The following is a 14,293-nucleotide window of genomic DNA, read 5'->3' as shown; positions in this document are numbered from 1 at the left end:
CCACATGCGCACTTGTCGATAGCACTATAATATCCCGCAGAGTGGACCCTGTGCCTGTGCGACTCCACCCGTCGTTCAAGCATACCCTTTCCTCGCCGCTCCACCCAGCGCGTCTCCTTAACACCACCCTCTGACCGCCTATACGATCCTTTTACCACTTGCACCGCTGCCTGCAAGTCGCCAACCCTCATAGCCTACTCCAGCACCGTACCTACATTGGCAGCCCTACACAACCACCTGCGAACTCTACCCACAGGTCGTTGCCTGTCGGCCTGTCAATATGGCTCAAGTATCTAGGCTTCGCGCAACCTTGACGCTACTCAAGAACCTAGCGCTGGCTGCACTGCTCTACGGAGCCATATACGGCCTCATCACCTTCGTTAGTGACCCCTCAGTCGCGGCAAAGGGCAAAATCGGCATTCCCGCCTTCCTCGACAAGGCTGGACCGACAGAGCTGATCGAGACCACCCGCTCCGGCGTCAAGGTCAAATTTGCCGGCACCACCAAGACCGTCACCATCAATCCGCACGCCAATGTCTTCAACCGTCCCATTACCGCTGTCAAGAACAAGGACGACTACCTGGGCCCTCGCCCTCACGTCGATACCGAGGCCGACATCGACATGTTGATTGAAGAGTGCAGGGGCACGTATGCTGGTATCGAGAAGATGAGGAAGCCGTTTGACTGCCTGAAGTTCTTTGCCGAGGGAGAGGATCGCTACTACAGCCTGCCAGCTGCCGCCGACCGTGCAAGCGCCCAAGATCCCCGCAAGGCAGACTTCATAAACGCAGACGGACACGGAAACACATTGGACAAATACACCCCCGTAAAGGACGCAGTCGCCGCCAATGGCACCAACATTGGAACCTGCCCGGGCCCAATCATTCCATACCACGTCTACTGGACCGGCCCAGCTACCTGGCGAGTCGAGGTCTTCATCAAGAGTTATCTATACACCCAGAACCTGGCTTGCTCTCGTTTGTGGCTGTGGCTTGACAGCGACCGTAACCCCAAGGCCGTTTACAATATGCTCAACAAGGACGCCCTCTTTGCCCGTTTCTTGCCATTGGTAGAGAGAGGTGACATTGTTGTCAAGGCCTGGAACTTCCCGAGCCGCATTCCACTAGCTACCGACAAGGAAAACAAGAATGGTTTCAACTACTACAGCAAGCCTGGACTGCCCAACTCAAAGGGCGAGAAGGACGTGGCTGAGAACATTGTTGAAGACAAGCAAGGACAGCAGTGGCTTGTACTGACCCAGAAGCAAATGACCTTCCTCCCCGTCGCCGTCTCTGATGCAGTCCGCTTCATTGTGTTGCACATCTACGGCGGTGCCTACTTCGATATGGATGTGCTCATGCTCAGGGATATGCGTCCGCTCCTTTTGCCCAAGGAACACGCTTTTGCTGAGCGATGGGCTGCCCACCCCCACCCAGGCGACTACAACACGGCCATCATGTCCCTTTCCGCAAACTCTTCGCTTTCTTCTTACCTACTTTACGGCGGTATTCGCATGGGTGTCAACTTCCATCCCCGTGTCCTTGGTCGCATGGCTTGGAAGGACGGACGTGACCAGGAATTCAAGATGTTTGAGACCGCCGCATTCGACCCTATCTGGACGGAATTCAACTGGGATCGTGAGGGCCGATGCACCGTTCCATGCATTCGTGATTACAGCGCTGTGTTCAAAGGCAAAATTGGTGGAATCCGCGATGAATGGGAGAGCTATGATGGACCACAGTTGGACCGTATTGATCTCAAAGATGCGCATCGCAAGGAGCTGAGTTCCGCTCCTAAGGACGAAAAGCGTGACCAGGACAACGTGCCTGTGTCTGCAGCAGCGCAGACTCCTAGCCACGGCGACAAACCGGGACACCATGATTCGTTCCAAGCTACGCTCGACGAGGAAGCTGAGCTCCGCAAGGCTGGTGTCATTTCAGACTATGTCCTTCAAGAAGACAAGTTCCCACCAAACAACCGCACCCTTGAGAACTTTTTCCGTGGCGCATGGACCTATCATATCCACAATCAGGTAAGTATCTTTATCCGCAGTACCAGCATCAATAAAGACCAAGACTGACATAATCTTTGTAGTGGATGAAACACCCTGAACCCTCATCGTGGCTTTCGGTCCTCGAACATGCACATGACGGTTTCATTGCCGGCAAGCGTACCAATCCTTATGGCGAGAAATGGACCGGTCCCAGTATTATGCCATACAACTACTGGCCTGAGTATGTATGAGCGGGCTGTAGCCCGTCCATTTCCATGGCCATCTTCGACGCCTTCCTCCTTTTTACCTCATCGAGTTTACACTCTCGGGCGAGCAAAAGGTCGCCGTGCCGAGTTTGTTCCTCTCCGCGCCCACTATACACCGATCCCCCGTTTCTATGACAAGTACCTCAAGCAAGGAGATCGCAGCCTCGTGGATGCGCTCTCTTCTTGATGCGTACTCCGCCAATGATCAGACACGACTGTAATGTCATATGGGACCAAGAAGAAAGCAAGATCAGGAGTCAACGGCGTCATATCAGACAAATATACATTCTACCATCCCAGCCTCTGGCAAGGTGTTTATCTCATTTTTTCTGGCGTTCAGGACAACACTCATCGCGATTGGAAGCAATTATCACCTTTTAACTCTTCATCACACAACCATTTCTAGCACTCTTTTCCGAACCACGGCGAAACATATATACCCTTCGTTTTTTTATCATTCGATATATACATTCTTCCACTTCTGTTTTTCTTGCGAAGCGGAAACTTTTTGGGAGTCGATTATATGGGTGTTGTTGTTTTGTTGTTCAAGAGAAAACATGGGTTGTGGTGTTGTGGGAGTAAGGAACAGAAACGCAATCGGAATAAAAGCGCCGAGACATTATGCATGATTGTAATAGAGATGAATTGACATGATGTTCAAGAGAACTTGGTGACCCTGGTCAATTGCTTGATATGTGAGACTCAAGTTTGATGTGATATTCGATCCTATCATCGATCACAAACTCCGTAGCCTATGCAATATTCGCACTTCACCCGGCCAATCTTCTTCGTGGCTACAACTTAGGCCTATCCCGTTCAAGGCCAAGCCAGTAAAAACGACAAGAAGACGTGAACATCACCAACAGGGACAGTCTTCAAAATCTTTTTTTTTAGAAAAAAGTGTTCCATATTTCCAACAGGCAAGAATGCCTGCTGTGAGCCTTCCTCAAAGTACTCTCTCTCTCTCTCTCTCTTTCTCTCTTCCATACATAGCCACTCTCTAGAAATTACAAATCAATCAGAGGTTCATCAGCCACCTTTGCTTGCTGCGCGGGGAGCTGGTTCTGAGGCGCAGACGGGAAACTCTCAGGCCCGTAGCCTCCAGTCGCATACGGGGCTGGCTGCCATCCAGATGTTTGCGGTTGCTGCTGGTGAGGCGCTTGATGTTGTTGCTGTTGCCAGTACTGTGGTTGAGGTGGTTGCTGTTGCTGTTGCTGTTGCTGAGGTGCCTGGGGTTGCTGTTGAGCAGGGGCTTGCTGTTGAGGAGCCTGCTGCGGTGGACCTTGCTGTGGTGGGGCTTGGTTCTGGTTCTGATTTTGTTGCCAATTTGGAGGCTGGTCCTGTTGAGGATATGGTGGGTTTTGCCAGGCAGTAGCGGGCTGCGAGGGCGGTGAAATGGGTGTCTGTTGTGGCGGTGCCCGAGCATATGCTTGGGGAGAAGGAGGTTGTTGTGAAGGTTGGGAGCCATAACTTTGCGTCCGTTGCATGGGTGGCTGTGAAGGCTGTGCCGTGTTGTTTTCTCCATAGTAGTAGCTGGCACTATCTGCGTCGGATACCCCCGATGGTGGCGCTTGAGAAGGATATTGCTGGTTCGAAATTTGGCGTTGTAGCTGTGGTGACGAAGGTTGTTGGTAAGACGTGCTAGCGGGTCGCTGGGTCAGGTTCGGATATGGTTGTGATGGTTGTTGATACTGTTCATTAGGTGGGGCGTAGGATGCGGGTCGTTTGTCGAACTGAGGATAGGGCTGTTGCTGTTGCTGGTAGCCTCCACCATACTGTGACTGAGGCTGTCCATACGCGCCTGAAGGAGGTGCATTTCCTGTGTAGTAGTTTTCACCAGCAGCATCTGGTGCGCCTGACTGTATACTAGGATAGAGATTTGACGCCGGTCGTTGAGCAGACGGAGGCAGTCCATACATGGTGTTGGCTTGGTTGTATGTGCTCGACAGTCTTTCCTCAAGCATGCGATCATAGTAACGAACAACAGTGGAGAGCTTGGCGTGCAGATCGAGTAGTGTATCTATAATCGTCAATGCGTGACCTTGTAATAGTTGAAAAGTACATACCATGCTTGCTCATAGTCTCACCATAGGTACGTGCAAGCTTCGGCCTGAGTTTACCAATGCTCTCGTATAGCTCCTGTATCTGCGGCTCACGGAGGATTGTGCCGGGGGGCTGATGTTGTAGGCGGTCGACTAGAGTGGAAAACAAGTTGATATTCTCAGCTTCAACAGGCGTCAATTCGTAGTCGTTCTTGGGTGCGACGAAGGGGGTTGATGAATTGGCGTTGGAAGCCTGCTCTCGGAAGGTTGTGGAGTACTTCCTCTTCTGTTCTTCCATGTCGGCCAAGGAGGCTGCGATAGCAGCGGCCAGGTCGGCATCCTCCTCTTCCTCGGGCTGCTTCTTGGCAGCTGCGCTTGTAGACTTAGATTGTGACAGTTGCGACTGGGACACGAAGCCAGACGAGCTGTTTCCCTTGGCCTCATCCAAGCTCATCTCCAGGGCTCGTTTAAGATCTGCATCGAAGCTATCTTCTATACGAGCGTTTCGCGGTTCCATTGAGCCCTGGTATAATGTCTTCTGAGGCCTGTGGGCATCGAACACTCTAGGAAGGTGCGCCCCTCTTGACTTCTCGGTAAGCTTGGCATGACAGCCATCGTCGACGCGCACAGGGTCCATGATGCCGAGGTGAGGTAGGGGAATGTTCTTGCTCGAGCAGGCGCCACAGAAGACGTTTCCGCAGTTTCGGCAGTGGTGCTTTCGGTTGGTGAAGGTGAAGGCGGTGCGGCATCGCATACAGACGTCCGAGTCGGTCCACTCTGGGGGCTGCAGCAAGCAAGATGGATTAGTAACAGAGCAAAAGACTGACGTATGACAAGAAAGCTTACCGCGCTGCTATCGAGCATACTTCCGGTAATGTTCTCTTTTGGTGGAAAGTGGAAGCCTTCGCGCTGTAGGCTCTGGTACACCTCGTTGATGTAACTCAGGTTTATGCGCCCTTCTGCAGCTATCGCCCAGGACTGTATCAGCTGGAGCATCTTGTTCTTGACATCGTGGTTGGGTGCGACGGAGGGGGGTGCCTTGAGCAGGGAAGTCATGTTGTCGAGGAACTCGCGAGAAGCTATCTCTTGGATAAAGTGAGCGCCGCCGTTCTTGACGCAGGTATCTGTGAGCTGGAAGAGGGTCAGCAAATACGGGTCGCATAGTAGAAGGGGTTCAGTGTACATTCAAGGCTGCGAGCTGGACGTTGGGGTTCTTGTGTCCTATCCTCTTCTTCAGTGAGCGCATGGCGTCTTTAGGCTGCACTGTCTTCGACCGAATCACGTCGGATATCTCGAGGTTGAGTGGCATATCCTCTCTGCCATGTGTTAGCAGGCGACACAAGCACTAGGCGAAGAGCAGGCTATGCGTACAAGCTTGAAGAGGTTGCGCGCTCAATCTGCTCGTCGAGCGCGCCGTTGGCGGAGGACCCGAACCAGCCCGCCATGGTGTTGGTGATGCAGCTGCTGTGTTGCCAGCGGCGGTCTTATTTTCTTCTAATTTTCTTTGTCGGATCGCGGTAGAAATCGAGCACGGGACGGTGATGCACCAGCGTCTGTTGACGGTGAATTGGGCGTGGGAGTGTTGTGGCGCGGCGTCTGTGGTGGTCGTGGGCGTGGTCAGGTAGCAAGCTGAGGTCCGAGGCGGGAGTGCTTGGCTGATGACGCCCTGTGGCGGAGGCCCACGAGCCGCATCCACAACGATGAGACCTATGCCTGCAACCCTGGCCGTCCCAGACACCAACGTTGCCCTGTGCCTCACCCACGCCCGCCGCTCTTGCCCTTTAAGTCCCCCAACCCGCTCCTCTTCCGTGTGCACTCCAGCCATATACGCAGCAACAACCTCTCCGCTGCTCCAATTCACTCGTCTCCGCCCCTCGCCCACGGGTCGACGCGCTCCGCCCCTACTCCGCCCCGCTTCCCCGTCATCGTTGCCAGGACGGCCCAAAGATACCCAAGCAAACGCCGCCGTCGACAGGGCCTCTTGAATATGCGAGTGCCCAACGCCTAAAGAGATAGTACGAGTGCGGCTGCCCCTCGGCCGCCCTCACTCCCCCCGTCTGCCAACACCATGAACGGCTATCCCGACGGCGCAGATGCATCGAGGAACGGCCATGGGCAAGCCGACTCGCGCGGGTCTGGTGGCTTTCCGCCCATTGCAGAGATTATTGCCTCTGCCACAGATACTGCCGAGTCGCTCAGACACCATTCGGTACTCTTGCAAAGACTCCCTCTGTGTGCATGCCCGCGTTCGCTGACTGTTCTAGATCCGTAACTTGCTGGAACGGGCGCGGACACACTTCAACTCTGCCAAGACAATGCTCAACAACCGCATCCCTGCCGGAGCATACTGGGAGTACATGGTCGCATACCAGATTGTCGTCGACTTGATTCCCTCACACCGCGACTACTATGACAAGATCAGCAACAGCCGGAGCCAGGCTCACCGCGACTTCAACGACCTCATGCGGGACATCAAGTCGAGCGAGGAGCGATTTATGCGCATCAAGGACATTATCAAAAATGACAACAAGCGCCATGGCGGCCACCACAGGGCTGCCTCCCTACCTACAGGTCCCAGCCCACACTCCCGCAGCGGCTCCGTCACGCCACGAAGAGACGACGAATTGATGCTACCCGAGGTGCCCATGAATCTGCCAAACGGCCGCGCTTCACCTGCTGTGCCCCCGGACTCCTCTTTCAGAAAACCCATGGTGCATCCAAAGCCCCAAACGCTCCATGGCCGCGCTATCCATCAAAGTGCTGCGTCGGTGAATAGCATAAACGATCTTGCTCAGCGCTTCGCAAACTTGCGCCGCTCTCCAATTGATACATCTGCACGCTCTAGCCCTGACTTGTCAGTCAAGATGCCCTCCCCAGCAGACTTCACTACCACCAACAGAGTCATGGGACCACGCGGTATGCCCATGGCACCTACATCCATGCCTCAACCGCCACCCAAACTACCACTAGACACACAATTTGCTGCCTCCCTACCCAAAGAGCCTAGTCCCACCTATAGTCCCGCACGCAATATCTCAGGCCCCTCAAGCATCAATCCGCCACGAAGTACCCCGAGGAGTATGAACGGCACCGGAGGTCGTAACAACTCGTTGGCTGCATCGAGCGCGTCTAGTTATGCTCCCAATGCGAATGGTGTGCCAGACTCATATTTCCCATCCCAACAGAATCCACGCACTGCCCCCGAGAGGACCCGGTCTGTCAGCAAACCAGTCGAACTCGAAATAGATGCTAGCATGCTATACGACTACTACCGCATGTACAATGTACTCACAATTGATGTACGCAATAGGACCGATTATGACGCAGGTCACATCTACGTGCGAAACATCATGTGTATAGAGCCTTTGACATTGCGCGACGGCGACTCGGCAGAACAGCTACTAGACCGCCTTATCATCTCACCAGATGAAGAGCAGACCATGTTCGATCGGCGAAACGACTTCGATGTCGTCGTCTACTATGACGAATCAACCAAAAATATCGAGTTTATGCAGAAGGCCAACCGTTCTGAAAAGGAAACCGCATTGAAACGTCTTTTCGACACCCTACACGAATTCAACGCCGAGAAACCACTCAAACGCCCGCCAGTCCTTTTGAAAGGCGGCCTTGATGCCTGGGTTGACTTGGTAGGCCCACAGGCCTTGAAGATGTCGACTACCGCTGCACTGGTAGCCGCGGGCCCTACCAGAGCTCGCGCTGTTCGGCGGTCTCCTGCTGCTACTCATATTGCGAAGAACAACCAGAGACGATCACGACGCGAGTACGTACCCATGGACCAGGAAGAAGAACAAGCGTGGCTAGAAGAAGCTCGCAAGGGGCGAGCTGATGTTGAGGTGCCTCCAACAGAGGGCGAAGGAGAAGAAGACGAGTCAAATGCGCCCTTTTATCGCTCCACCGAGGAGTTTTTGCGTCGCTATCCCGAGGTCGAAGCTGAGCAGTCGATGATGTACCCGCCGAAACCCCAATTTACTAACCAATATGTTGCACCTGCTATACCTGTCGCTCCTTCACGGCCACCGCCGTCAGTGCCCAGGGTTGGTTACAGCGGTGTGCATGAACGCCAAGATGTACAGCCAACCCGCAACAACGTCTACAATTCACAACCTCAATTTAGCAATCTGAGGTTGCACAGAACCGGACTGCTAAATTTTGGAGTTACGTGTTACATGAACTCGGTGGTTCAGTGTCTAAGTGGACACTTGCTGCTGTCGGACCTGTTCCTCACCGGGCGATACCAGCGCGACCTTCAACGAGACAACTGGAAAGGTACAAAAGGTATCCTTCCAGAGGCGTATGCGACGTTGCTATCGAACCTCTACAAGGGCGATGTGTCGTCGGTACGCCCTAGCACTTTCAGAGTACGTTTCAAATTATGCGCATCTTCATGGGCTGTTGCTAACTCATGACAGCGCATTTGTGGTCACTTCAACTCGCAATGGGGTATTGACGAGCAGCAAGATGCCAAGGAGTTTCTCGAATTCGTGTTGGATTACATGCACGAAGACATGAACCTGACATGGAACAAGCCACCCCTTAAACCGCTGACAGATCAAGAAGAACTAACTCGCGAACGGTTTCCACGGCAATACTCGGCCATGATCGAATGGCGGCGATACCAGCACCGCGACATGTCCGTTATCGGTGGTCTGTTCGCTGGGCAGCACGCTTCACAGCTCACATGTCAAACGTGTGGTGTAACCAGTACCACGTATGAGGCGTTTTGGAGCATTAGTGTGGAGATTCCTCGCGAGGGCCAGTGCGACCTACGCCAATGCTTAGAGTCCTACTGCGCGCCAGAACATCTAGCAGGAGACGAGCTATGGCGTTGCCCACGCTGCAAAAAAGACCGCGAGGCAGTCAAGAAGATTACCATCACTCGAGCACCGGACACACTTGTCATCCACTTCAAGCGGTTTAGCGCATCCCGTACTGAAACTGCACGCAAAGTTCGCACACCCGTCCACTTTCCACTTCAGAGGCTGGACATAGGTCCGTTTGTTGAACCACCAATGACCCCAGAGCAAGAGGCATTTGTTGCGCAGAAAGCCCGGGACGGACCTACGCAGTTGGCTGGAGTCAAGGCCGACCCCACGATGAATGGACCGTATGTCTACAACGCATACGCTGTCATCTGGCATATTGGTGCGACTCTTGGTAGTGGCCATTACATTGCTTTTGTCAAAGACAAGTCGCGAGGATGTTGGCGGTCTTTCAACGATGACAAAATTCAGGATTTTGATCCAGGCAATCTTCCAGCCAACAGTCGATTGCAGAATGAAAAGGCGTACATTGTGTTTTACGAGCGGGAGAGGGTCGCTGGTGGGGCATTTTAGCTGTGGATGTAAGCGCATTTCCAGTCAATTGACGTGTCCAATATTTTTGCGCTTTGTTTCCTAGCGATGGGGTCATTCTTCCTATGCTGTTAATATCTGGTTCACGATGCTTTTGCATACTGGGAGGAGGCATTGCATTGACGGCGCTGGAAAAAAACGCAATCTGGCTGCCACATTACATATACCACTTTGAATACCACGCGATGACCATGACTGAATTGCATGAAGAATTTGAAGGTAGTGGTGGAGATCAGGTTGGATGAGTACCTTGGCGCTGCACTCGATTCGCGTGTTCACCTATGGCAAGGCTAGTCATCTGTAGACCCGAAGATCGGCCCGCAAGTGTGAGGAGCACCTAACTTTTTTATGGCCGATAAGATAGCAATGACTCCCCACTTCTCCATACTTATACTCCAACACTGACTCTTCCACTGCCATTGACTTTTCCACCACACTTGATACCCCTCAGAAGAATTAAATATGTCAAAGGGACGCGTCTGTCTTGCATACTCTGGTAAGTCTTCCTGATGAGCTAGCTACCCACTGTCACTACATTCAATCTCGCTTTGTTGCGAAGCACATACACTAACTTTAGTTGCTAGGCGGCCTCGACACCTCCACCATCCTCAAATGGCTCATTGGTATGCCAATTCTGCACTCGAAGCCGTGACTTGGACTAACTCTTCGGTAAAGAGGAAGGATACGAGGTCGTGTGCTTCCTGGCCAACGTTGGCCAAGACGAGCCATGGGACGAGGTTGAGAAGAAGGCGCTCAAGATTGGTGCGCTGAAGATGGTCATCCTTGACCTACAGAAGGAGTTCGTCGAGGAGCTCTGCTTCCGCGCTGTTCAGTGCAACGCTTCCTATGAGGGTCGCTACCTTCTCGGAACCTCGCTGGCTCGTCCAGTCATCGCTCGCGCACAGATCCGCGTCGCACAACAAGAAGGCTGCGGCTTCGTCTCGCACGGTTGCACAGGCAAAGGAAACGACCAGGTTCGTTTCGAGCTTGCATTCTACACACTACAGCCCTCCATCAAGGTCATTGCACCATGGAGGCTGCCAGAGTTCTGTGACCGCTTCAAGGGCAGGCAAGATCTCCTAGACTATGCTGAGAAGCACGGTATCCCTGTCACATCCACCAAGGCGAAGCCATGGAGCATGGACGCCAATCTGGCACACTGCAGTTACGAGGCTGGTAAGTCTACAAAGCTTGACTGTCAATTTGGTGTTAACAACGTGTGCAGGTATCCTCGAGGATCCAGATGTGTCTCCCCCAGATGACATGTGGACCATGACCGACTCACCTCTCAACGCACCCAACGAGCCCACTGACATCACTGTATACTTCGAGAAGGGTATCCCCGTCAAGGTCGTAACACCAGAGAAGACCTACACAGACTCTGTTGAGCTCTTCGTTGCGCTCAACAAGCTCGGCTACACCCACGGCATTGGCCGCATCGACATTGTTGAGAACCGCTTCATTGGTCTCAAGTCCCGCGGCTGCTACGACTCACCCGCCATGACTATCCTCCGCCTTGCCCATCTCGACCTCGAGGGTCTCGTCATGGACGCACAGGTCCGCAACCTCCGCGACCAATTCGTTTCCCACAACTGGAGCTACCAGCTCTACAACGGCATGTACTTCTCGCCCGAGCGCGAGTTCATCGAGAACAGCCTGCTCTTCTCTCAGCGCAGGGTCAACGGCGAGGTCAGGATGAAGCTGTACAAGGGTAACGCGTACGTGCTTGGTCGTTCAAGCAAGACAGAGAAGCTGTACTCTGAGGAGGAGGCTTCCATGGATACCCTTGACAACTTTAGCCCAATGGATACGACTGGTTTCATTGCTATCCAGAGCATCCGGTAAGTCTCGTTTTTGTTAAGATTGAAACTTTCAGCTGCTAATCCCATACTAGTTTGAAGAAGTACGGTCTTCAGAAGGCCGAAGAGGGAGCAAACATGTCCCGTGCATAGAAATCTCGACAGAGTTGGGAAAAGTCAGTGGGGAAGGGGTGTATGCTCTATGGAAACGAGCGCTTGCTAGTAGTAGCCACGCGAAAAACCACGTGTTACATGACATTACATAGCTAGCAGCCAAAAATATAAATAATGCCCAATTTGAGTCTTGAAAAGGCGTGGTATTGTCATATCCACGACCCTGGCTGGTCGGATTGCGAGCAACCCTGTTTTCTTAGCGTGTGCGCTTCCTCCCGTACTCTAGTCTTACCATGGTCCGCAACAGGGTCTGAAACCTATTTTATCACACCCCCCCCATTTGAATGATTGAACTTTGGATCCTACAGCCTCACTAGAACACCCACGTTTTTTTTTCGCCCCGTTAATTTGGGATTGGAGTACCATCAGTACGGTATCCTTTCCCATGGTAATTAATTAACCCTGGTATCTACATCCTTAATTTCTGGGCAAGATGGGAGTGGAACATTTCTTGTACACGGAGGGGTCCCGGGAACTGGAACATCCCTGAACTCATGCCTTGTATTATTATTATTATTTTTGTTACTCCATTGACCTTTTTGCTACTGTGTTGAAACATTGTAGACTGGGATGATGATGTAAAACTTTGGTATTTGAGAGATATTGTGGAATGTGGTATTTAATCCGGGGTATTGGAGATGGGTTAGTTTGGGTAGTGTACTCGTGTTCTTGTGATTTTGAGTCAAGTGGATGGATGGAAGGTATCTGGGCGTTTTTACAAGGAACGAGGTTTTGGAGGGTGTTGCGGATGGCGTTTACGGCGGCGAGAAGGGGGGGTTTTTTTTGTAAGGATGTGGTGCGTTTAGTGTCAGAGTTTCTTGATAGGGAAATAGGGGAGGGAGAGATACTTGAATATGGGTTTGGAATGTAAAATTCATGGAGTGAATAACTTGGGTTGGCATCTTGCTCTTATAGACTTGTTCTTTCTCAGAAGGTTGATTCATATACCGATATTTGCCTGTCTCGAACTTCCATTATGAAAATTTAGGGGTTCATTATATTCACAGGAACACATGCGCATGAAATAAGCTATGCATTCAAAAACAATGAGACGGGCAATGTGGGACGTCATTCTGTGCGAAGAGCAGACAAACACGCCCCCATGATTTAAATCTTCTCCATATGCGTGGGGACTGACGGGTCGAGCACTAAACGCAGCGTATTGAACGTCCTTTGATTAGAGGAGTGGCGTATCCTTTGGACACATGGTAGGAGAAAGCGCGTGCTGGTATTTCGTAACAATAATTCAATTCTATAGAATGACGGTCAACCATGGTTGTAGAGAAGAAAGGCCTGTAACTGCTCGTGCGCTCCATTACGTAGTGGTCTTGTTGAGAATAGGAGGCGGTGACCACGAGGAGACTAGCCGATGTAGATTGGGTTGTAGTGGTGCTGTATCAATGGTCACAATTATCTGGTACAGTTCACGATGTTCCAGGCGCGGGTTGCTGCTTTTTTTCTGCTATGCCGTCTGTTCAGTGCAGGCGCGGAGAGATTTGGGAGTTGCAGGCCGGTTTCCAAAATTCAAACCTAGAAGCAACGTTAGATGGTGTAAAAGAGTCTTGGAGCTGGTGAGGAAGGCTCCTGGTGATACATCCTATATAGACTCGCCAGTCTTTCCTACCAAGTCTTCGGTTTACAATCTCTTTTGCAATGTACTCCGACGATGCTCAGACACATCGAAACTCATGGCTGTTCGGTAGCGACGGATATAACAAAGCGCACCACGGTTGTAGTTTTTGCCTCGTTCTCAACCAAGAAGGCTTCGAGTCCAATCAGAGGTGTCTTTTGGGAGAAGGGTTGGTAGTTATTTTTCATTCTTCTCGGAGAAATCATTCTTGCCTTCATCTTCACCACATAGCACCAGGCAATGGAGGGCACTACATCAAACCCCAACTCGAAGCGACCATTTGCCCACGACCAGAATGACGTTCGGAGGTCGCAGCGGCATGAAAGATCATCTGGTGACCCCCTACCAGAAACACCATCTTGTGTAAGTCATCTTGCCGGCGTTGGAAACTCTTTGTTACACCCGTTTTTATCATACAGCGTATTATTCCAGGCTCAGAAACTGATTTCGTCGCAGACGGCAGAGATTCCAGACCGTAATATTGATAAACTCAAGAATATACGACGCCGTAGAGGTGATGAGCGCTCGAAGGCCAGTATCCAAAGCAACACAGCCTCAGTTCCTCGTCACCAGCCATATGGTCGACATAGAATCAGAACGAAACTGCGGCAGTTAGTTCCAGCTAGTTCGGCGCCAAACTCCTCGGTCTTGGAGAATCAGCAGCAAGAGTATGAACGCCAGATACTGCTTAGCAGTCGCTCTAAGAGAACCGCAAGTCGGGTTGATGGTGCCTTTGCTTTTTTAGCGCAAACTCCTTTGCCTTGTAGTGTTGGTCAGCCGTCCTCAAGCCATCATCAGGGCTCCACGTTACCAACTGATCCTGGACCAAGATACCTGTTCCAGCAACATGATGTGTCTTACGGGAACATGCCCGCTGGAAGTGGAGATAGTAGGCTGTCACAACCACGTGCTGTTACAGGGTTCAATGTGGCTCCAGCACCGCCGCCGGCCAGCTTTTCACAGCCGCTTTTGGCAGCAGGGACTTACCATCAGGGGAATACATGTGGTAATTTGACC

General features: G+C 52.0%; 5 protein-coding genes across 5 annotated transcripts; 4 read left to right on the top strand and 1 right to left on the bottom strand.

Annotated features, from left to right (window-relative positions):
- Positions 1-280: 280 nt before the first annotated feature.
- Positions 281-2,244, top strand: COCCADRAFT_105432 (uncharacterized protein; the record flags this gene model as incomplete). The annotated part of the gene is made up of 2 exons (XM_007717650.1): positions 281-2,032; positions 2,095-2,244. 2 exons carry the CDS (start codon positions 281-283, stop codon positions 2,242-2,244), a joined length of 1,902 nt encoding a protein of 633 aa, XP_007715840.1.
- A 1,022-nt stretch (positions 2,245-3,266) lies between these two features.
- COCCADRAFT_105451 (uncharacterized protein) lies at positions 3,267-5,746 on the bottom strand (the record flags this gene model as incomplete). Its single annotated transcript, XM_007717649.1, has 5 exons — positions 3,267-4,279; positions 4,326-5,085; positions 5,148-5,432; positions 5,485-5,617; positions 5,673-5,746. The coding sequence occupies 5 exons, from the start codon at positions 5,744-5,746 to the stop codon at positions 3,267-3,269; spliced, it is 2,265 nt and encodes a 754-aa protein (XP_007715839.1).
- Positions 5,747-6,369: 623 nt separating this feature from the next.
- Positions 6,370-9,655, top strand: COCCADRAFT_8004 (uncharacterized protein; the record flags this gene model as incomplete). The annotated part of the gene is made up of 3 exons (XM_007717637.1): positions 6,370-6,510; positions 6,566-8,680; positions 8,732-9,655. 3 exons carry the CDS (start codon positions 6,370-6,372, stop codon positions 9,653-9,655), a joined length of 3,180 nt encoding a protein of 1,059 aa, XP_007715827.1.
- Positions 9,656-10,135: 480 nt separating this feature from the next.
- On the top strand, positions 10,136-11,625 carry COCCADRAFT_105424 (uncharacterized protein; the record flags this gene model as incomplete). Its single annotated transcript, XM_007717648.1, has 5 exons — positions 10,136-10,169; positions 10,258-10,296; positions 10,349-10,849; positions 10,899-11,514; positions 11,568-11,625. 5 exons carry the CDS (start codon positions 10,136-10,138, stop codon positions 11,623-11,625), a joined length of 1,248 nt encoding a protein of 415 aa, XP_007715838.1.
- Positions 11,626-13,046: 1,421 nt separating this feature from the next.
- COCCADRAFT_105406 (uncharacterized protein) lies at positions 13,047-14,242 on the top strand (the record flags this gene model as incomplete). Its single annotated transcript, XM_007717647.1, has 3 exons — positions 13,047-13,217; positions 13,550-13,657; positions 13,742-14,242. Coding segments are annotated over 3 exons (780 nt in total), but the record flags the coding sequence as incomplete, so codon positions are not given.
- Between the last annotated feature and the right edge of the window lie 51 nt (positions 14,243-14,293).

Source organism: Bipolaris zeicola, assembly GCF_000523435.1.
Source record: "Bipolaris zeicola 26-R-13 unplaced genomic scaffold scaffold_189, whole genome shotgun sequence".
In the NCBI taxonomy this organism is placed as follows: Eukaryota; Fungi; Ascomycota; class Dothideomycetes; order Pleosporales; family Pleosporaceae; genus Bipolaris; species Bipolaris zeicola.
This window is presented reverse-complemented; position numbering and strand designations above follow the sequence as displayed.